Raw genomic sequence first — 23,822 nt, 5'->3', positions numbered from 1 at the left:
ATGTGTCAGAAATTATATATATATATAGTTGTTGTGATGATTATCAAGATCATTTGCGTTAGTTGCTCGCCTTTAAGAACCTTAAGAAGGTCGACTTTAAGAATTTGTGTATTTATTTTTTGTGTGAGGATGGAGAAGGAAGAGGAGGAGAGACAGAGAGAGAGAGAGAGAGAGAGAGAGGGTGGAGAGACTGAGGACAGCTAAACCAGGGGCGGACCAATGCCATTACGGCACAGCGTGTCCACGGCGCTTCCGCTTTCCACAACGTCTCACTTGCTGACCAGTTGAAAGCAGCAGGCGGAGAGAAAGAGTGCTAGGGAGAGAGAGAGAGAGAGAGAGAGAGAGAGAGAGAGAGACGAGGAAGGCGGTGACAGAAGTGGCCTCCTAGACGTGATGGTACTCCTTAGCCGATGGTATCGGCTACACTAGGCTCGCGGAAAAACGGCTACCTCGGTGTGAACGTCTGCGCGAGATCTCCATCCTCACCATCTTTTGGACGAAGCTTGAAGACTCAGTCGGCGGAGATTGTGGAACTAAAGGAAAGGAAATCCATGGGTTCCAAGAGTAGCGTTCCGTGAGCTTGGGATATATGTCGCATTAAAAACAGCGTCACGGAAAATCACGGAATTCCGCACCAAACTGTGTACAAGGTAAAAGGACTTCCAAAGCTGTTCTGCTGTTTCTGGTTGCCTTAAACTAGTGTTGTAGTAAACCATAGACACATCTAGGCCCCCAACAAAAATGTGAGTGTTCCTTTGATGCTCACGCGCATGATCTAATCGCACTGTGCTCGATTTTAAAAACTGTGCTAGATTTTAAAATCGTTTCCTTTACTTCTAGTTTTAGCAGATCGTCAATAATCAATCACTGTTGTGGCACTTCCAACTGAAATGGCCTACAAAGCCTGAAGCATTGCATGAACTTAATCACATTCTTGCTTAATGACTTTATCACTGACGAGTTCGTCTGTATTGTGTGTTATTATTTATATTATTTTACAAGTTATGTGCACTATTGTTGCTAATATTAGTGGAGGTGGTAGTAGTGGTACTACTATTAGTAACCTTATTAAATTAGCTTTATAATATCTTAATATAATAATAATAATAATAATAATAATAATAATAATAATAATAATAATAATAATAATTTAGTAGTAGTGACTATTATAACTGATTCAACTGATTTCCAAAATCATAATTTTCTAATTTTCTTTTTTTCAATTATTTAATGGAAAGACTGAAATCGAATATGCAGTCTAATATGAGCTCACTATGGAAATAAATACCTGTCATTTTTTTAATAGCTCGCTGTTGATTTCTTAGTTAAATATAATGTAGTGTGTTCCTAGGATTTAGAGAAGGCCCTTCAATTTAGCTCTCGAAAGCGAATATGTTCTGTTTCTGTTTTTTCTGTTTTATTTTGTTTATAGCATTTTGCAATTATAAGACCCATTGGTTCACTTGTATTTTAAAATAGCTATCTTTCTAAAAAATGCTTCAGTTTGTATCCTGGGCTTTTTTCCCATAACGCTTATTTTTAGTTTGAAGAGCTGTGTGTTGCTGAAAAACGTCTTTCAAAACATGTTTTTCGCCGTCACTTACAGATGATTTCATACTTTCTTTGTTTTTGATGTTTTTGATATATATATATATATATATATATATATATATATATATATATATATATATATATATATATATATATAAATACAATTCTGTCATCTAGGCTTTAGCGTAGAAAGCAGTGTGGAAATAGGCCTTCTGACATGGCTGACAACGAAGAAGGTTCTGGGCTACAAAAATCTCCAAATGATCCTGATTCTAAGGAGTTACACGAGAGTAAAGCGGAGAAACAAAATGGAAGTTCCAGCAAATCTCCATCATCCCAAACAACTTACATTCAACAGGTTAGGGTTGCTTGTGTGTGTGTGTGTATGTGTGCGTGCATGCGCGATTCACTGATTACAGGCTTAGGAAACATCAAGGATCTATTTAAATATGGCGTGTGTAAATGAAGATAGGATATAATAGTCCTTATTTAATGTCTTTTATTTGGCCTTTTTTGCAGAGAAATACTACAGTGTGGAAATGTGGAAATAATACATAGAGTGATGCTCTTTTATGTCGTTCAGTTGTAGATTTTACTTAGTATACTTCCAGGCAGAACTAACAAATCTAATGAATTATTAACAATACCTCACGTTTTTAAGTAATGTGCATTAACTGACTAATAATAAAGTTCATATCTGACATTTAGCCAGTAAGAAACACTTAAAAATGGTGCAGAACAAAAATACGGAAATGTGTAATAAGTACACACGCATTCTTTTTTTCCTTTTTTTTAAAAATTTTAATTAGTTATGTATTTATTGGCTGTTGTAATTTATTTGGGAGTCTTAACGTTGTCTCTCTTTTTTAAACCTACTCAGTTTCTTTTTATTTAACACTATGCAGACACTTTCTGTATATTTAGATTTAATATTTTCAGTTTATTCCTAGCTCTTTGTTTTCTCTAATACAACTGGCGTAATATTCTAACTTGTATTTTATTTTATTGCTCCAGTACAAAATGTATACTTTCCTCAGTTCACTCTTGACAAAAACAACTGTGGGAAATAAAGTTTTCTTGATGATTATTTTTATCTTGCGCAACTTCAGTCTTTTGTTATGCTCCGCATGTGGTGCTCAATGGCTCCAGCAGATGACGGTGCTATATTTGTTCATGCTCCATTTTGAATTTTGTGTCCTCTTGCAGGGAATGGAAGGAATAAAAGTTTACTTACACGAACGTGAGTTGTGGGTGAAATTCCATGAAGTAGGAACGGAAATGATCATCACCAAAGCAGGGAGGTAGGTCGCTTGTTTTTTTTTCCACAATAACTAACATTTTGTTCTAAACTATACACAAAAATATATATGAAGCAAATGCAGTCTTTTTTAGTCAGTTAATGGTTATAAAGTTTATTTTACTCGAATTCCCTTGATATCTAAACATATATATCCGAATTCCGACTGACAAAATACAATTCGCACTGATAATTGCTCGTCTTTTGCGTTATCTTCCATAGGATCAATTTCTTGTCTCGAGTGGATTTTAAGTGTTTGTACAATGACCGAGGGCTTTCTGTATATTATTGTATACAGTATTACTATGTGGTTTACATAAGCCTAATCCCAGTTTCTCCCCTTATGAGCTCACACCATCATTTTGATGGCCAAAGATATTATAGGATTATTATGTGAAGCTTTGAAGTGCACTTTTTCAAGTTGAAGTTTCTCTTTTGCTATACAACCTTTACAAGTTTCTTTTGTAGTTGCTGTTGTTGCTGTAATATTTAGTTGTTTGTATTTGCAGCTGCAAAACCTGCATCAGAATTGCTTTTGTCGCATTATAGCCTAGAGTAAGAATAAACCCGTTAAAAATATAGAATTGTCTGATTATATTGCGTTTATAGAGTCCGTTTGAAGTGAGCTTTGAGGCGTAAATGTGTAACACAAAATAAAAGAACAATCCAAGACCTGTGTGTGAACTTAAATATTTATTGTTTATTACTTATTACAGTAACAGTCTCAGAAACTTTCTCTAAGAGAGAAAGAGAGAGATCCTTGTTTCGCCAAAACACTTGAAAATGGCTGCTTTTTATATTCAGATCGTTTCCCTCAATTCTTTGTTTTAAATGTGTTTGCCATCTCTCCCACATCATTCAAACAACTCCCGAAGGCCTATATTTCTCTGGACTCCAATCGGCCTTGCAACTCCATAAACAAGCTCAGGCTTGATGCATGGATTTCTCTGCATGCATACGACTACCTCACATCTTAATAAAAGAGAAAGATCAACTTAGTTGCACATTTCATGAAGCTCTGGAACAGGATTGCTGCTTATTAGCAGAATTGGCGCAATGCACTTCCACAGCTACAAAACAAAATATACAGCAGTCCAATTCGTTTATGGTGACCATATATTTTCATGCTTTTTGAACGTTTTATGTTACAGAATGTCTGACTCATAAACGAGTAACAAACTGATGCGTGGGCTGAAATGACCAGCTTGGTATACAGGAATGTCTCATAAAATGTAAAATGCTATATAAAATAATAATAACAAAAAAACAGCTGCAGCAACAATAATAACAACAATTGTATTATTATTATTATTATTATTATTATTATTATTATTATTATTATTATTATTATTATTATTATATTTAAGTGTCGTTAAAAGTCCAAACAAATCTTGTGCACTAATGCTATATTTGATTCATTATTTAATTTATATTAATCGAATGCCTATTGCTGATAAATTACACAAGTCTCAAGAATAAAAATAAACATTTCTCGAGACAGAGGGAAATCCCACTTTTAACCATTGTGTTATAATTCCAGGTCTATTTTCAATGCCATAATGTTCCCATTTTCATCTACAGGCGAATGTTCCCGAGCTTCAAAGTGAAGGTCACTGGACTGAACCCCAAAACGAAATACATTCTTCTGATGGATGTCGTGCCAGCGGACGACCACCGCTATAAATTCGCCGATAATAAATGGTTCGTATCACACCTCTAAAAGTTATTTATGCACGATAGAGTTAACTGTAGGACTGCTGTATATTTACACAGAATTGTTTTCACTCTATAGAGGAGGCTAGCAGAATATTTTTGGAAGTTTCGGGAAGCCGGAGGCACATTCGAGCCAAGAAATGAAAGTTTTCGGCCTTGCCAATTTTGTCCTCTACTAATGCTTAGTATTCAGCGGCTGCCTGCTTCGTAAGAGGGGAAAATGCAGGCATTTCTCGTTTCTCTTGTTTCAACCACATTTAGTTATTCCATGAAACAACCTTTAACCTCTTACTGCCTCACATTTTAGACCACAATGGACTCCTTGCACGACATGTACAGAATGCTAACAAAATTTTACATCCCAAATGTGGGTGCATATTATGAATGGTGTTTAATCTGGAAGATTTAAAAATCTTGTATTGGTTTTGCATTAAACACGTATTAAATTCAATACATACAGTCAGTAGACCAACAAATCAATATGAATAGATTTAGGCAAATATTGATAAGTTTGGCTAAAATTTATATATTTTTTTATAGCTGCAGATTTTCCCCAGAACCTGGAGATACTAGTGGTGTTAAATCAGTTTGGCAATCCTAGATGTGTTCCAATGTACCTGCATGAGGAGCATAGGCTAAGATGTTGTTTTGGCAAAAGATGTAACTGCCAAACAAGTGAAATGACTTTTTTTTTTTAAGAAACTGGCCAAAATTTTATGAAACCCATTCTTTAAACTCGTCATATGTACCCCCTCTCTCTCTTTCTCTCTGCTCACAGAAACGACGCAGAATTTAGATTTGTTTGAGGCGCTCTTTTCTGGATCAGCGGTTTTAAATGTAAGGTTATTCAGTGAGGATGACCACATGCCAATATCGCTGATAATTATCCCTTCTATGCAAGCACTGGAACTAATGGCGCTCTTAGCCAGCTACTGGTTTTAACGCACTCTTGTTAGCGCACCAAACGGGTCTTTAAAAAATGACAGAAGGGAGAAATTTGTGTCAGAATGCCATTGCACAGGCTAATGAGCCATGCCAAACAAAAGCGTCAATTAGGTTAGGTTTTGGGGGGAAATTCGCACCCTATTTCAGAGTGGACATGAATTCCAATACACCTGCTGACCCATTTGATAGACTCATTATTATTATTATTATTATTATTATTATTATTATTATTATTATTATTATTATTATTATTATTATTATTATTATTATTATTATTAAAACTCAAACTTGATTTGATAAAAAAAAAACTACACGATTCAAACATAAACTCTGAAATCTAAGGTATCTGAATATACCTGTTGCTGCGTAATTCTGTCCCCCAACCTTTGCATACTGTAGAACAGTATGTATTTTGTATGGATTTTAGATTTAAATGGAAATGTTATGAAAACTATATGGTACAGATGACTGATTATGTCCTGATATTTTTGGCGTGTGTACTAGGTCAGTGACAGGAAAGGCAGAACCCGCAATGCCCGGCAGGCTGTATGTGCATCCCGATTCTCCAGCCACAGGCGCGCACTGGATGCGACAGCTCGTCTCCTTCCAGAAACTCAAACTCACCAACAACCACCTCGATCCTTTTGGACATGTAAGTAAACACTTTTCTTCCTTTGTTGTATTTCTTTCTGTGCTTTATTTCGTTTTTGAACCTAGTTAGCCGAGGTTTAAACATGTCTCCTGTTGCGCATATTTAAATATTTGTCTAAACGCGTTTCAGGCCGAAAGACTTGGAGCATGCATAAATTGCGTAAAATTGTGAACGTTTTAAGACCATTCTGTTAAAAAGGTGCAACTAGGTAGCCTTGCTTTTGGAACCAATTGCAAGCATCGGAAATCGAGAAGAAGGTGAATACGACTCTTAGCAGGCGTCACTGACAAATGCCAGAACATAGGCTATAACAATAAGCGGCAATCATAATTAAAAGAACCTCTGATGTAGGCAACGCACTTTTAATGTACTCGAAACACCGCATTATAAATTTAGTCTGTTTTTGGCTTTTAAACGATATAGCAGTTGTGTTTGTTGTTCCAAAAGCGTGATCTATTACTTGAAGATAGTATCGGTAAGATACTAGAAGCTGAAGTTTTGCGTTTCTACTCCATCACAAATTACGCAAAAACGTGGTCTAAAATAGATTGTTGATGAGCTCTGTCGTAATATTTCTAACAAGATACAACAGAAATGGCTTTGTAGCTTTTAATATTAGAGGTCAGCACTCTGTAGCCTTGATTCACAATTTTCTCAGTTGTTTAATATTTTCGAGCATGCAGTGTTTGGGCTTATTCACAGACCAGCACGTGCACTTGGATGTGAGCATAATAAAAAAGTGTGTGTGTGTTAGTTTTATTTATTTATTTTTTACAGTTCTGACATTTTACCTGTCTCATGATTGTACCGTGCACTACATTTCCATGCATGAGAATTTTTTTAATTGAGATGAGACATAGATTAAGGGAGATAGATTATTAAAATAATTTTACTGCAACTTTACGATCACCCAGAAAACTTTGTGTTTAAACATCCTGTATGCTGTTTAGACGTGTGGGAACATTTTAATCTGTAATGCTTGATTTTTATTTATTTATTTTTTATATAAATACAGCTACACTGTGAAGATGCGGCATCGTCCCATGTCACTATTTAGTGCTGATCACAAGTTTTCCGTTGCTTTGCATTTAAGTTAATCATGCTTGTTTTCTTGCCAAACCCCAGCTGGCAAAATGAAATTGGACTCCAGATGGAATGTGAGCAGTGTTGTAAATTTTTGACCAGAATGCATTTTTGATTGGTTGCAGTGGTTCTTGGCATCTCCCTCCTTTTTTATCCTGAAAGAGCAACCTGGGATTTATAAATGAAGTATGGTTTCTCGACCAAAATAACAATCTATCGACTTGTTGTTCCAGGTGCTTGAAATAATTTCATCCCCATGAATAATTATTGAACTTAGCCTTTCAGCTGAATATGTAGCGTAACGGACTGGATCCATTAATGAAATGCATACAATTGGCTCAGTTTGGGGGAAATGGTCTTAATTAGGCTCTAATTATAAAACTTCACCTCAAGACTTAATGGAAAACAGCAATTAATGATGACAGAGCTGATCACATTAGTGAAATGTGATAGTTATCCAGGGAGTGCATACTTGCTTTGAGTATTCCAAGTTACAACTGTCTCCCATTTTGTCTCCCCTAATCCACTTTGATCACTTTTAGGACCAAACACCATTCCACATTCTTTCTAGAAATATTTGAGTCACAAGGTGGAGTTTGGATATCAGTGCTGCAAACTGTTTATGTTATAATGATAGTGCAAGATGAGTGATGGACAAAGGTATACAAAACTTGTTAATCTGGACGGTTTCAAAATCCCTGTGATGTCAGGGACATGAAAGAGAGGGGCAAGCATTCAGGGCCCTCTGTGATCCTTTGCTATCATAAAAAACTATCAGGGCAAATGAAGATACAGACCAACAGGGCACCAAACTCACACTAATGCTGTACTCCTAGTGGGTGGTCCCACCACAAGCATGCAAGAAAAACTGTCTTCTGCCTGATCGCTATTCACATTCAAAAGCTTAGCGTGATGTAGTTCTGTGGTAAAGCTTTGCAAAGCTTCATGCTCTTACATTACAAGAGTGATGGGAGTTTTCTTCTTCAGTAAATTTGTACTTGACAACCTATGTTGTACATTTTTTGTGTTATATTAGAAGTATAGTTTATCTAACTCTGTAATCATTCCATAAGGGTAATGCATGGGGGACTAGTTGTCTGGTGTCAATATTGTAGATGTTCTTCAGCTTTGCAACCGGTTACTACTCCTGTCAGTCAGTGAGCCAGTGAAGCAGATATTCTAACAGTGTCATTAGGCTAATATTTTGATTGGAAAAGGAATTCCAGGGCAGTGAATGAGTCCAAGTGTAATATTTGACAAAAAATTCTAGACCAGACAAGGGGTTCTCAAACCATTTTGCAGCCAGGGACTTCTTTAGTGGAATAAAAAAAAAAAAAAAAATCTGGGACCCCCGGGCAACATATAATAATGAATGAAATATTAAAATATTAGGCATATTACTGGCATAATACTAGGCATATATTAGGCACAAAGTTTCCTTTTTTACATTTTAGGTTTTAGTTTTGAATTAAATCCATATAATTACTATAGAAACAAACTAATTTTACCAACATGAATTGTGATTTTCATCACTGTAGCAATTGGAGGCCAACAACAACAACAACAACAACAAAAATAATAATAATAATAATAATAATAATAATAATAATAATAATAATAATAATAATAATCTTTATTTATTAAATTCTTTCTTTATAGGCTGAATATAGCTTCCATATTAAAGTTACAAAAGGTGTGCTCTTTCTTTCTTTCTTTCTTTCTTTCTTTCTTTTGTCCTTTTTTTGAGAGTGCAGAGTTTGCTTGATTTGTTATCTTTACGTAAAAGTGACCATTAGAAGGCATTATTTGATTCTTCACGGGTGATGTCCGTGACTCCTGTGTGTGTCAGTACAATTAGGCTTAGCTCTATGGATAACAGGGACTTCAGCTTTGAGTCGAGGGCTCAAGTTCAACTGAGTGAGCAGCGTCTCGGTGTCGCCAGGCCATGCCGCAAAACTACTCCGAGTGCTTTACTCCCAACAGGTCACAGGAAGTCAAAACAAAGAAAACAAATGAATCGCAGTTATGGAACAGAAAACACCGTGCATGCATACACGCTGTATGCGTAAGATTAAAGCGTTGCAAGAAAACAAATAGTGCCAAGGGTCTTATTTGTTTTTAAGATCTGTTGAACCTTTAAACCTGAATCTGTTCCACCTTTAAACTTTTCTGAAAATTGCTATAACGAGCTTTTGTCCTTTTTCTTGCGTTTTAGATCATTTTGAACTCTATGCATAAATATCAACCGAGGATCCACATTGTTAAGGCGGATGAAAATAACGGGTTCGGCTCCAAAAACACCGCCTTCTGCACTCATGTGTTCCCCGAAACATCGTTCATTGCGGTCACTTCTTACCAGAACCACAAGGTAAGTTGAGGAGATGATGTGTGCGCAGTTCAAGAAATAACTTTTAGCCATATTCTTTTCTATTTTGCCTTTGGTTGGTTTGGATCAGGCATTGCACTAATAAAAATAGGAGTAAAGTAAAAGTGCATGAAAGATTACTGAATGACTGGAGATGAGTGGGTTGAACACTGGTTTATTCAAAGATCATTAGGCTAAAACTATGCTTACATATTGCTAGGTTATTTATGCAAGAATACTCTTAGCTTAATGTCTAGTAAGCGATTTGTTCTATTAAAATCATTCATGCACGGTCGTTTATGCAGTGTTTTATATCCTGCTCACTCAAGACAATATTAAGCGACGTTTTCGCTGTTTAATTTTTTCCAATGTAATCAAATAATAATAAAAACCGTAATCGGGGACACACAAGCTATGACTTAATTTCTCATTTATCATGTCCTTTTGCGGAATATTTTGGTTATTTTCTCCACAGCAGGTTTTGTTGCATGTTTTCGGCTCCACATTTAATTGAAAACATTAAGCATAGTCATCTTTTCTATTTGCTGTTGTTTTTAAGTTGTTTGTCTGTAATTAAGAGACGAAAAGCTACATGTTAGTTTTACTGGGTAATAGTTTTCTATTTTAATGCTTACTTTATATTTTAATATTCCTGCTTGCAACTACATGATACAAAACGCAAAACGCTGTTGGTGTTTGCTTTTTGTGCAGTGATGACTTTCTTTTATCCATTGCCTACACGAGAGTTTTAAGGTTTCTAAAGGTTTTAAAGGCAACACAAATCTCTGCGAGCTGTTTAAAACATTTCTCGGGATAACTGTCTAGTTTCAGCTTGGTTTACACCCTTGGCAAATTTGTATATTCTAACCTAGGCTCCAGATAAAAGAAATCTGTTGGACTTGAACATTCTTAGCTGCTCATAAGATTTATTCTAATAAAAGCTTCACAAAGCTTTTCCTTATAATAATGCCCCCTATTGTCTGTTAACTAATAATACAGTCATATAAGTGCCTAATGTTACAGAAGCCTATGTGGATGCCCGAAGATTTATTATAATACACTAACGCTGTCACTATTCAAACCTTCCTGAAATTCTAGCTGTAAAATAACCAGTTTAATTGGCGTACAAAAATATGCAGAGTGACGTAAGTTAGCAAATATCGTCAAATCCAATGTAGAAAATGTAATGGGACTCATTTAGAGAAATAAAAACTCCAGAATAAAAAATGGAAAGATTTAAAAATTCTTTCTTTCTTTCTTTCTTCATAAATGAAGTTTTCATATTTGTTTTCATAAAGTTAATAGAAATGAAAAATTTTTTAAAGCGTTTACTGAGACATCTTAAATTTGGATAAAAATAGTTTCATGGACATAATGTCTGGAAAAGTCATTTGGTGCAACCATGAGTCAATGAGCGAGGCGTTGAGCTGACGCTGGATTTTTTCTTTCTTTCTTAACTTATGTCATCGTATTCTTTTGAAGCATTCACCCTCTCGTTTAAATTGTTATCAATTACCTTTAACAATTGTATTAATTATATACAAAGCGAATTGTTAAATTTATTCCTATATAAAAATCTGCCGTCATATCTCATCTTAAAACACAATTTATGAAATGATTCCTTTCAAATCTTCAACTACGTGGCCTTTTTTTAAAAACAAAACCTTTAGAGATAATTAACAAAAATATCTTATTTTATCTGACAAAAATACAGAACACCAATTCATTTAACATTTTTACATGAAAATGCATTTTCTAAAAAAAAAAAAAAAAAGAATCGCACACTACACTCTATGCGGTGGTTTTAAAATAATTAAATAAATTAAATTATTTCTGTTTCAGAATTGTCGCCTTGTTATGTTTTTTATTCCTACTTATTTTACCCCGCGGTCTCCCTCAAAAAGGTTAAAATGTAATCGCATTATCTAAAGTAGTAGGTACACCAACGTTCTTGTAGGCCATGTGAGAATAGCATGTATCTTTGAATAGTTTGAAATCAAATAGGTCCAGCTACCTTCTGCTCATTTATCACTGTTCTGAACATTTGCAACCAATTTCGATTCTGACCATTTATGCAGAGTTTCACGGTTCTTCAAAACACTCTAAAGGTTTATTTTCACAATCTGCAAACAAGTGTGGTGATTTTGATGTTCTGGGTGTTAAACAAAATGTTTAAACTTGATATTCTGTAACAGGGTCAGTAGTCAGTGGGCTTACTGCTGTAGGCATGCTGCTAAGTAGATTATTGTGATCCATGACTGTCGATCAGAGGCACTTAATGAGATCTGTGCACTACTGCCTAATAGGCCACTTGTTACATTACAGCCAAGTGTGTTGTTTGGGTTGGTTCTAAGTACATTTCAATTCTCTCCGATATGTTTCCAGACTTCCTTTAGTCGGGATTTAAATAAACATTCCTGAAGTGTCTGTTTCACATCCTTGTTGTAAGGACGTTTAGTGTCAGGTGCTAGTGCGCACTGTGAGGAATAAGGCAGAGGGGGGCGACGACTGGTAATAATGTGTGAGCCAATCAAAACTCAGTACCTCTCAGAGCCGGAAATCCGTCCGTGTGTCCCTCCGTGCACGAGACACAAAGATTATATTCAGTGAGTTAACTGGCGACATTGAAGAGAAAACTAATTGGGATTTTTGTAAAGCTATAAAATATTCCCTACATTCTTATTTAGACTATAGTACTCAAGATGCCCAAATTTATATTTGAATCTTACATGATTTATTTTATTCATTCTTTCTTTCTTTCTTTCTTTCTTTCTTTCTTTCTTTCTTTCTTTCTTTCTTTCTTTCTTTCTTTCTTTCTTTCTTTCATTTATTCATTCATTTATGTATGAAAATGTCGCTCTTGCATTAATATGCATACCAAGATTATTGGAAGAATTATAAGGAACAATATCTAAAAATTCATAATGGGGAAAAAAAATAAAATACACGTTTTTATTTATTTCAGTTGGAAATGTGTATATAGTGTATCTTTAGCTGTAAAATAATAATAATAATAATAATAATAATAATAATAATAATAATAATAATAATAAAGCTAAACTATAAGCACCTTTCTAGGTATACAAAAGTTTCAAATGTTTTAATCAACGCCAAATAAATACGTCAATTCTAAACTATTTTTAATAAGCAGATAACAAAGCTCTTCCTCGGCAATTTAGATAAAGCCCGTTTTACATATGTATACATTAATTTAACTTAATTGAACTGACTTTTTTTAAGCAATTTAAGAATGCGTACAAAATGCTCTACTTGTCAACCTGCCAAGTTTTTCAGTGTGTTTACGAGAGCCTAGAAATGTGTCCCAACATGAAGATATTTTACGGGGTCTCAAGTGAGAGCCAACACGCAGTTAAAGTTCCCGTCTTGCTGGGAAACACACCACACCGCCAACAACTAACCTGCCAAGGAAAGCCTGGTTATTGCGTGGGAGATACGCGAAACCCCTGAGCTGGACAGCCTGAACACTTAAAACGCCTCTTTCTCCAAATCGTGTCACTTTAAATCTTGTCACTGTATTTATTTCTGAAACGCACAGATCATCAAGTTTAACGGGTCTCATATTTTGCATTATGCGATGCAACGTCTGCGTGAGACTCTCTCTCTCTCTCTCTCTCTCTCTCTCTCTCTCTAATTATATGTTAATAATCAAGGATGCATCGGAAATTGAAAGGTTGGACAATACATTTGTTGTGTTAGATGTATTGAGATAATAATAATTATATTATTATTATTATTATTATTATTATTATTATTATTATTATTACAATCATAATAATACATATGAATAGTAATAATAATAATAATAATAATAATAATTTGAATTATAATTTTTAATTAATTATAATTTAATTATAATTATAATTTTTTAAAATATTATTGTTATTATTATATCATTACATTTTATTTAATAAGAATTATTATTATTATTATTATTATTATTATTATTATTATTATTATCATTATTATTATTATTATTATTATTTTTAGTGAATTGGGGTATGAAAATGCATGCTGGTGTAAGCTCAAATGACTATAGTTTGGTCACTTAATAAAAAGCATGTACATGGTTTTACTTATAGTGTAGAGAGGAAAAACCTTAGACTGACATCAGCTTTGTTTTATTAGATCGACCGTCCACAGCTGGCAAACACCAACAGCACACAGTGCCAAAAAACCTAATAATTGGTGTTTTGATAACGGTGACAAGAAAACGATGAAATGAAATAAATTTTTTTCTCCACATTACAGATTTAGTACATTCCTCCATGAAACAGCTACATATCTATGTTTAACCTTTGCAAGGTTTTCTTTCTTTTGTAATTACTTGAAGGAAAATCTGTAACTGGTCTGCTCATTGTTTTGTAGATTACTCAGCTAAAGATTGAGAACAATCCTTTCGCCAAGGGCTTTCGTGGCAGTGATGATATGGAACTGCACCGTATGTCGAGAATGCAGAGGTATGTAAAGATAAGGTTCTCTCAAGGAAAGGAAAATCTGTGAAGTGTAATATATGATTTGCAGGATTTTCTTTAAGACAAACTATTATTTTAATTTATCTGAGCTGTCTTAATAATTAATGTGATCTGTTCTGAACTAATGTACACCTATAGTGATTAAAACTTGCACAAATGTTTCACAGTATTTAATAGTACCGAAAACTGTCCATTAACTGCATTTGAGTACTCTCCTGCTAGATATAGCTGCCATAAATACACAATGTATTTAAGGTTCATCCGCGACAAGAGGCTTGATTGACATTATGAGATAAGCTGAGCCTTAAAGGAAGAGTCAACAATCTCACAAGCTCCATAATTATCACCAAGAAGAGCCGTGCTAATCAATGGACATACACAACCAGGAGAAACAGCTTCTTAGATACAAGCCAGAAGGTTCATTTGCAGAAAAGTAGTTTTTCTCTCTCTCTCTCTCTCTCTCTTTCTCTCTCTTTCTCTCTCTCTCTCTCTCTCTCTCTCTCTCTCTCTCTCCCTTCTCCCCATTGGGGAGGTTCTGATGTAAGTGTAGCTCTTGAAGGAGGCCGATTTATCTTGGCCTTGAAACCACAGCAATATCTCAGCTTCATGCAAAGCCTCTGTGTTTTGTGCATATTCAACAATTGTCTGCGGTGGTGCTGCAGTTGGTCCTTTGGAAGCAAAGCCCACATGGCTTTTCCTCTTATTCACTCCAGATGACTGATGTATAACATGCGTCCATACAGTGTGGAAAAACACGTTTTCAAAGGAGAAAATCTGGTCTATGAATCGCAGCAGCCAACAAAGGCGGTGTCCACTCTAAAATGAGATTTTGTGATACATAAGGAAAAAATATGACTGGCCTTTCCTCAGTGCAGTTAACATTATCTGTCATTACTTTTTTGGCATTTTTTCCTTTAGGCTCATGGGATATTATTTTGTTTGAATTTCACAATAATTTTAAGATTTCAACCAATATTTAAAGAAGAAGTAATCAATAATAATAGCTCCTCTTTACTGTCCTATAATTAGCATACAAGAGCATGGACTTATCACCACAGCAAGTGTGACATTCCTATAATGCCAAAGAGGAATAGACAATTTAAAGAGAACTGAAGTTGCAAAATGTTGCAAATATTTTTAAACAAATAGAATCGCTATTTTATTCAGCAAATTTCATTAAGCAAATATAATCAATATCATCATTACTAAAATAGCAGATGTGAATCGGACACCACGTTTGTCCTTTATCATCTGCACTGGTCAAAGGTCTTATTGCCCTTTCTGTCCTCAAGCGCTTCCTTATCTGAAACAAAGCAGATCTCGTCTTCGGACTTGAGTCAAGCAAATACTGTCCATGCACTGTAGGGAGAAAAAAAAAGAGAAATCTAGAACCTTTGTGTGTTATTTTCAAAGACACTTTTAAGGGTTCTACTCTCAACAGCCACTTTAATAAGATCACCTGTAACCCTGCTCATTGAGTCAATCAGCAGCACAAGGTATCAAATTATACAGATACAGGTCAAGAGCTTCAATTTATCTTCACATTATCAAACATCAGACTGTCAGAAAACTTTTATTTCAGTGACCATTGTGTGTTCTAAGAGGTAAAGAACAATTATTTACACCAGCACAAACCATTCCCACCATTCTCTCCTGACCTTTTGCATCAGCAAGGCATTTTCGCCCACAGAACCTCCACTCACTGGATTTTATTTTATTTTATTTCATCATTGTGTAAATACTGTAAATATCAGCAGTTTCTATAATACTTAAACCAGTTAGCATTTGGCACCAACAGTCAAAGATTTTACATGCACCCCATTCAGATGTCTGATGTGAATCTTAACTGAAGCTCTTGACCAGTACCTGTATGATTGATTTTTTTATACATTATGCTGCTACCACATGATTGGCTGATTGAAGAACTGACTGAATGAGCAAATACAACATCTGGTTTTCCTATCAGAGATAGCTCTAGGAAGCATAGAATATTTAAATATCCAGGGAACCATTAAGGCACACTTTTTCATGCTCAAAACTACAAATGTGATAAATGTGCACTCCGTAATAGCTTTCATAATACGTTTTTGGAATCAAACAGATTCTAATCAACCAGTAGCTCAGACCCAATAGCTCAGAGTGGTGCACAAATGGGTAGTTACCATGTCTTCATGGTTTTGAAGTGAACAAGCACAATGATAAGAGTGTATCAAGCATGACTTTCACCATTAATTCAGGAAATCATTGTTTCCTCTAACAGCACTAAAGAGTATCCAGTGGTTCCTCGAAGCACAGTACGTCAAAGAGTGGGTGCCAGTCAAAGTCCCTTTAGCGGCGACATTCAGGGGATGCCTACACCCAGCAGCATGAGCTCTCAGTACTCCTGCGAGAATGGAGTTACCAACACCTCCCAGGATCTCCTGCCTCAGTCCAGCTCCTACCCTTTACCCCATGATCACAGCCAAGACTATCACTGCATCAAGAGAAAAGGTGGGCGGACCTTTTATGGTGTTTATACTACTTTTAACATGACGGCTTTGTGTCCATTTCTGTTGCACCACTACAGTCAACTCCAGATTTATTGGTGCCTTTCATGTAAATGAGAACCAGTAAATATAATTTGACCACCACATGCAAAGATTTTTCTAATTAGCGACCCCATAATTAATATTTGTTGACGTTTTGCCAGTATTAATGATACTGTTGAACAGTGACAGGCGGATTTGAACAGCCTGACCAGGCAGGATATCTCAAATAAACTTTAAAAAGAAAAAAAATTAAGATTCATATAATTTAATAATTGTATATAATTTTTTCCCAACTTCATGAAGGGTGCCACTAATTTTGGAGTTATAATCACATCTTTAAAGGTCACTGCAGTTCTATTAATGATGAAAAGGTCAAACCAACCGAATTTCATGCCACAACCATCCATAGTTGGGAGCCAAGGCAGCAAAATTGGTCATGCTCTCTTTGGTAGAAGGTATGGCATTACTCTCAGCTCCCAACCACAGTTACACTAGCCAGTCGTGGGCATGTGTGAGAATCATCATGTGTGCAGAATCATGGCAATAAAGCTATGGACTGAATGTTTTTGCCTGGTCTGTGATGCAGTATAAGCAGCAGTTAAAAAAGATACAGCAGTTTAAAAAGACTTCATGTGTCTCAGATGAAACAAGTTAGTTTGGTAGCTGAATGAAAGGAGAGGCTGATTTGAAGAAACTGGCAACCCAAAATTCCAAACCCTTAAAATGTAGAAAGTGAACAGTATTCTTTCATTACTGTTGGCTAAATTGTTTGTAAAGTTGGTTGCACTTCATCCCTACCCTTACATCCTAAACTTTATCCTTATTTCAGTAATATATCCTGTGGAGTGAAAGGCAGTATTATTGATATTTCAACACTAACTTATCCTCACATTTTATCTGTTTTCAGTTGAGGATGACTGTCACACAGATCACTCCTACAAGAAAGCCTACATGGAGAGCTCATCGAGCGAAGATGACCATTACTACCGCCCAGTTAGCTATTCTCAAACGCTGGGCCTTTCCACTGGCCCTTATCGGACCGAGTCTGGACAGCGGCAGGCGTGCATGTACGCCAGTGCTTCACAAGCCAGCGAGGCTGTTCCGAGCCTGGAAGACATCAGTTGCAACACGTGGGCCGGCGTCTCCCCTTATAGCAGCTGTTCCATGCAACCTATGGAGCGGTTGCCCTACCAGCACTTCTCTGCCCACTTCACCTCCAGCCCTCTAGTGTCCAGGTTGAGTGGAGTAGCCGGCCACGCCTCGCCACAACTGGGTGATGCCCATGCTATGTACCAGGGCTCGATGCCCCACCAGACTCTCGGCCGTCAGTGTAGCCCTGGAGCAGGAATCCAGTCACCTAGCGCTAACCTGCAGGGGAACGAGTACTTGTACACTCACGGTATTCCTCGTACCCTATCGCCGCACCAGTATCATGCTGTCCACAGTGTAAGCATCATGCCTGAATGGAATGAGGGCAGCTAACTGGATTCTCACACACTACATGAAATGTTGGAGTTGCACACACAAAGGCATTTGTGTATATTTATATTTCGAAGCTCATCACCACACCAGCGGTCATGTGATTTTTATTTTGGACACAGATGTTGTAACTGACTGCTTGGATAGATTCTAACTTGGTTCAAGTAGCAATGAATGTCTGAGTAATCCAGTGTGAATGTTGTAGTACAAGGCAGGAAAAAGATTCATTCATACTATGGGAATTTTTTTTTTTTTTACCATGTTTTGTAAATTGTATATTGTATTCTGTAAATCAGAGCTGAAGATTTGCCACGTAATTACGGTTCATTTTTAATCAGAGGACGCACTTGGGACTGGCCCGATTTTCTATACTTTTTTAAAAAAAACAAAACAAAACGGAAATAGAAAAGTCCATTTTTATAGTATTATTCCTCTTGATGTTTGTGTTATGTGTTGTTTTTGTACTCTGAAATCCAAAAGAGATGTCCTTAAGATGTAGTGTTACCAGTTAGTCCACGTTCCACCAGTTCCACCATTTGTCCCAAAGGCTTTTATCAGTGCACACATTCATGTCAAATTCGTAGATTCTGTTTGGAGAACTGATATTTAGTGGGTGCATGAAGTAGTTTCACACATCCAAGGTTATGGTACAAATTTATCGGGTGTATAAATTGATTACTATGAGAAAAAATATTTCATTATAGCAAAGGCACATCTACTAGACACAGAGATATGCCATATACCACACACCATATCTTGTTATCTCCATTTAATGGATTACTTTTTAGAAGCACTATCATAGCTAATGCTAGCTGCCCTGGACCAGTTGGTCCCTGGAGCTGGCATAATTTTGAAATGACCCACCATTCAAAAAACTTGGATCAACATGAACCCGACAGTGAAGAAGATACAGATGTCAAATTGACATTTCTTTACTTATTAAACAACAACAACAATAGTTCAAGGTGAATGTTTATAGGGAATAATGGTGTACAGTCACTACATTTCTTCCTGTTAATAGTATTTATTTTTGTTATTATGAAGCCTATCAAGTGTTTTATCTGCAATATTTGTTTGTTTGTCTTTTCTAGTATGTAACTTTAACTTAGATCCTTTTCTTTTCTTTAGGAACAAAACAGACTGTTTTAGAAAATTCTGACACCTATTGATTGGTGACAGAAGGACAGTTTTATGAAACAATATAAAAAGAATTTGTAAATAGAAATACAAATGTACATAGAAAACAGAATGGAAATAAATCTAAATGGTGTACTTTGAATTTGTAGTTATTCTTGCAGTTATATCGATCAGTGCTAGGATTTGGATGTGTGACATGCGTCTCTATTTATTTTAATGGCTATGAAAATGACCAACAACACTACAGCACTATTGTCTGCTTTATGATCGTGATCATATCCTTAGCTTAAACTGTTATTAGTTTAAATAGACACAGCTATTTAGTCTGACCAGCTCTCTCATCTCCTGCTCAGCTGGTCATACACTCTACTTTCCCAAACTTCAGCTTTAAAGCCAATAAATTCATCAACGCCATCAAACTTGTCATCTTGTAGATCACTACCTAGCCGACGCGAGTGTCTGCCTCAGCTGCACCGTTAAACTTACAGCAATAAATTCTGGACCTTTGATTAAAACATTTGTCCCAGTGTTTCCACTACTTCTGTTTTCAATTCATTCATTCTTTGGATTTAGTGAGTGAGAAAACAAGCCCTTGCTTCATTATAACTACACTAGCAATGTCCCCTGTGACATCATAATAGCAAAGAACTGCTAACTTCTCATCATCATCATCTTCTCAGGAGCACTAGATACTACCAGAATTACCAAGCACACCAAGAATAGATAAAATGAAACATACGTAATCTGTTTCTGGGAAAACATTTCCTTTAAAGTCTGTATTAAGCGATAGGCTGGGAAATTGAGAGAAGTACGAGTCTTTTAAAAAATACAATAATCAGCTTCTGCTTTCAGTGCCTCACAATCACGCAAACTGCTACTGACATGATTTCAGCACAGTCCAGTTTTGATGCAGTGATTGTTAATATAGCTCCTCATTACAGACCAGTGATTTTATCCAATATTCGAATTTTGATGTGACTTGGGTAATAATGGGTGTAAGGGGAAAAACACAACATTAATCAATTCTACCAATTCTGATGACATAATAATGGGGAAAACACAGCACTAATAACAACTATAAGCTTTGTTGGAAAATCACCACTTGCGTTTCCAGACCTCTCACAGCCTCAGAATCATCGAGATCATTTAGACTAACTGACTGACCCATATAAAATTAATATAGGCCGGCCTTGCCTAGAACTGAGGCTTGAAAGACAGTAACAGCATGTGAATAAGCAATAATGAAAAAAAGAACAGAAAAGTTCTGGAGTATGAATTCAAATCAGTTTAAAGATGTTAAGTGATACCCCAGTCATTTCATTCATTGATGAAAATGAGGCATATAGTACATTACAATTTCTGTGTCAAAGAATTTCTAACTAACTAGTGTGTTGTATGAGCGTCTTTCTAGTAAAATTGTGAAGCAAAGCATTTTTATTAATACTACCACTACTGCTACCATTACCAATACTGCTACCACTTCAACCACTACTAACACTAGAACCTCCACTATGATTGTACTTCTATTACTACTACCACCACCGCTACCACATCTACAACTGCTTCTACTTTTACTGTGATGGACTGTCATCCCATTTGTGCCCAGGATAGGCCTCAGATCCACTGCGATTCTTCCCAGACCTTCCCAAAAACAGAAAACTTTTTCATTGTTGTTCCAGCATCCCATTTACACCTCTATTAAATTTACCCCATGTTTATTCCTCATTCTTCTCACTATTATTTACAATTATTTGATTCAATTATCAAAATATCTAGGCCTGTCAGTTTTCCATTAAGGATCCTGGATGTCCTGAGCTGGTCTGATGCATGAATCCTTCAGAATGTCTGTAGAGTCAGACAGAAATTATATTTCAGCATTTCTGAACGTGACACTCATGCAGAGATTTACACGGGCAAATATCTCTGTCCTTTACAATTATAGTATAAACTGAATGTAGTATATTGAACCAAAAGACTGCAGAATCTTCATTTTATGGACACGTAAACAAAGTGAAGAATGACAGCAGTGAAAGCAGGACTCAAGACCATTTTTCCCTTTTCACGTTTTATCCCCCCTCCTTGCTTTTCTTCCCTTTTTCTTCTTCTCTGGGCAGGTCTTCGGCCAAATGTGATGACCTTCCCTACATATGCCTTTGATCTGATAGATGGAGCCTCTCTGGACTACCTGCTCCTACGCGGCCGTCCTTATCCATCGCTGAAATCCTTGACGTCGTCCCCCCACAGGCCAGAGAAATTCATTAACCCTGTAGCCCCGGCCCTGCTGCTTAATGTCTGATTTATCGCTATGTCCACCCCACACATCATTCAATCAACCCAACATTTGTGTGTAAGACAAGACAGATTACGGCAGAGACTTTATAAAAAAAAAAAAAAAAAAAAAAAAAAGCCTCAAACCAGGGTCAATTTTCAATAGAGGTTCAACTGTGTGGTTCAGCATTCATGGATTTACATGTACAGGCTCTGAATATTGTAGTGTTGGCCTAGTTGAATATCACAAAAACAAGTCACACTAAGTGTATTCAAATTTTATGACAGTACGCCACTTATAGTAATATTTGTATTGTGTGTTATTGGAAATATATTTTTATTGGATATATAATCACAACAAAGTAAAATCTTCCTGATTATTTTATTAAGAAAAACAGTAATTATTGAATAAATTAATAAAATACAGACTTATTCTTCATAGACAAATGAGAGGAATCCTAAAATATTTATTTTTAAACACAAGTTCCTTATGAAGGACATAACGTTTCTAACGTCCTAATTTCTACTGTTCTCATTAAACTGTGTGGAATTTGTAAAATTCTGGTTTGAGCAGCAGTGTTACATGCACAATATCATACATGGAACAAGCCATACATTTCGTAAAGACGTCCAGAGCAAGGTTGGAGTAATGATAAGCCATGGCCCTTCTCAACCTAGAATTTGAAAAGAAAACAAATCATTGCCTGGGTGCCCTGAATGAGTAAAGAGAAACAGAAAGAACAAGAGCATTCCAAAGGGGAGGGAAAAAATGAGAGAGAGGGGGATTACTTTATTAAGATGCACTGAAATGCAGCCAGTCAGTGATGGATGACTAGTTCAAAAAGGAAGAGTCTGGAGGAGACAAATCTATCTGCCATTGGAGTCGCGCTGCTGCTTTGAAAATGTACTTGGACCCAAATGTAGCAGCCAAAACCCCATTATTGAAGCGTAGCACATTTCCAACTTCTTGATATCTCCAGCATCTTACACGGCTGTACCAGATAGGTATATTTACATTCTTAGTTTGCATTTCTGCTCTGACGTTAAGATTCTAATAATACATTCACAAATCCGCTCACAAATCTTGCATTTTCAGTTAAAGTTAATTGACTATATGTGCAATATTTGTCAATTGTGCATTTATAAAGTCTCACTAACCTTCATCTAGACCATGTATCTGAGTGAATGTGGGGCATTGAATTAAGTCATGCCTCCAGCAGACAGCACATTTTCTGGTTCATGTAAAGATGTCCAGCATATCAACAGAGACATACATCATGCGGATGACATGCAGCATCTGTGTCAAGCACTAGGTTTTGCGGTGCTCAGATGGGAACAGAGGCCCGCCGCCGATTCTCACATTCAGTCTTTCAGCACTCAGGACAGGCCTGGAGCTGGAGGAATAGAGGTACTGAGAGAGTGAGAAACAGAGTTGCTGAGCTGAAGAGGTTTGCAAAAGTCATCAAACCAAAAAGGAACTGATATGAAGGCAAGTTCATTCCATTTGCTAGGAATATTTAGACGTATGGTCTAGTGTAGACACAAAAATGCATTGTATTCAGTGCAACACAAATTAAACCCTGATAACCTATACCAAAGGAATGATGAAGATACCCATACCAAACACTGATAAGCCATACAGAAGGAACAATGAAGATTAATTCAGTTAGCCGATCAGCTTTCATCATCATCTTAGCAATCACAATGCACCAGCATTCACCGTTAATCACAAACTCATTTCATCACTGAGTTTCTTAGTTTCTTACAATATGATTCATGAGGTCAAAGCAACGGTGAAAAATAATGGCATTGATGTAAAATGCAGTCATATCAGATTTTAATGTGTATCAGAGCGTCTCCATTCGTCCTTGTCATCGGAGGGCTGGATACGCCAGTAAAGGTTGCAAAGCTTAATCTAGCTGTGGGCCTGGAAAATGGCTTCCAGCTGTCTAATCATTAGAGCTGATAAGGCACCCCATTCCCTCCACCTTTAGGCGGCCTGTGGGAAAAGGTAAGCGTCCTTTCGGGTGCTCTGGTACACCCAGATAGCTCTTTCACCTGCATGTGGGCTCCATATGGAAAACATTTATGTTCTTTTCCTTACTTCGATGGTGAATGGGTATTACATAGAGAGTCTGTATCATTTCAGACTTTCTCATTATTTGCTGACAGCATCGCTCTCACTCGTTATTCTCTCATCACACATTATTATACATTTTTTTGTGATATAGTACATATTAAAGTGATCCTGGTGCTACCTCTTTAGTCATCCTGCTATAGGAAACATGACTGAACTATGAGAAAATGTACA

General features: G+C 36.3%; 1 protein-coding gene across 1 annotated transcript; it reads left to right on the top strand.

Moving 5' to 3' along the window:
* The first annotated feature begins 263 nt into the window (after positions 1–263).
* On the top strand, positions 264–19,609 carry tbx5a (T-box transcription factor 5a). The gene is made up of 9 exons (XM_058382608.1): positions 264–650; positions 1,729–1,909; positions 2,758–2,852; positions 4,430–4,549; positions 6,011–6,158; positions 9,457–9,609; positions 13,993–14,084; positions 16,360–16,589; positions 17,535–19,609. The coding sequence occupies exons 2-9, from the start codon at positions 1,769–1,771 to the stop codon at positions 18,107–18,109; spliced, it is 1,554 nt and encodes a 517-aa protein (XP_058238591.1). The 5' UTR covers positions 264–650; positions 1,729–1,768; the 3' UTR covers positions 18,110–19,609.
* Positions 19,610–23,822: the final 4,213 nt, after the last annotated feature.

The sequence above is a fragment of the Hemibagrus wyckioides genome, linkage group LG28 (assembly GCF_019097595.1).
Source record: "Hemibagrus wyckioides isolate EC202008001 linkage group LG28, SWU_Hwy_1.0, whole genome shotgun sequence".
Lineage (NCBI taxonomy): Eukaryota > Metazoa > Chordata > Actinopteri > Siluriformes > Bagridae > Hemibagrus > Hemibagrus wyckioides.
The sequence above is the reverse complement of the archived record's forward strand: the minus strand, read 5'-3'. Positions and strand labels throughout refer to the sequence as shown.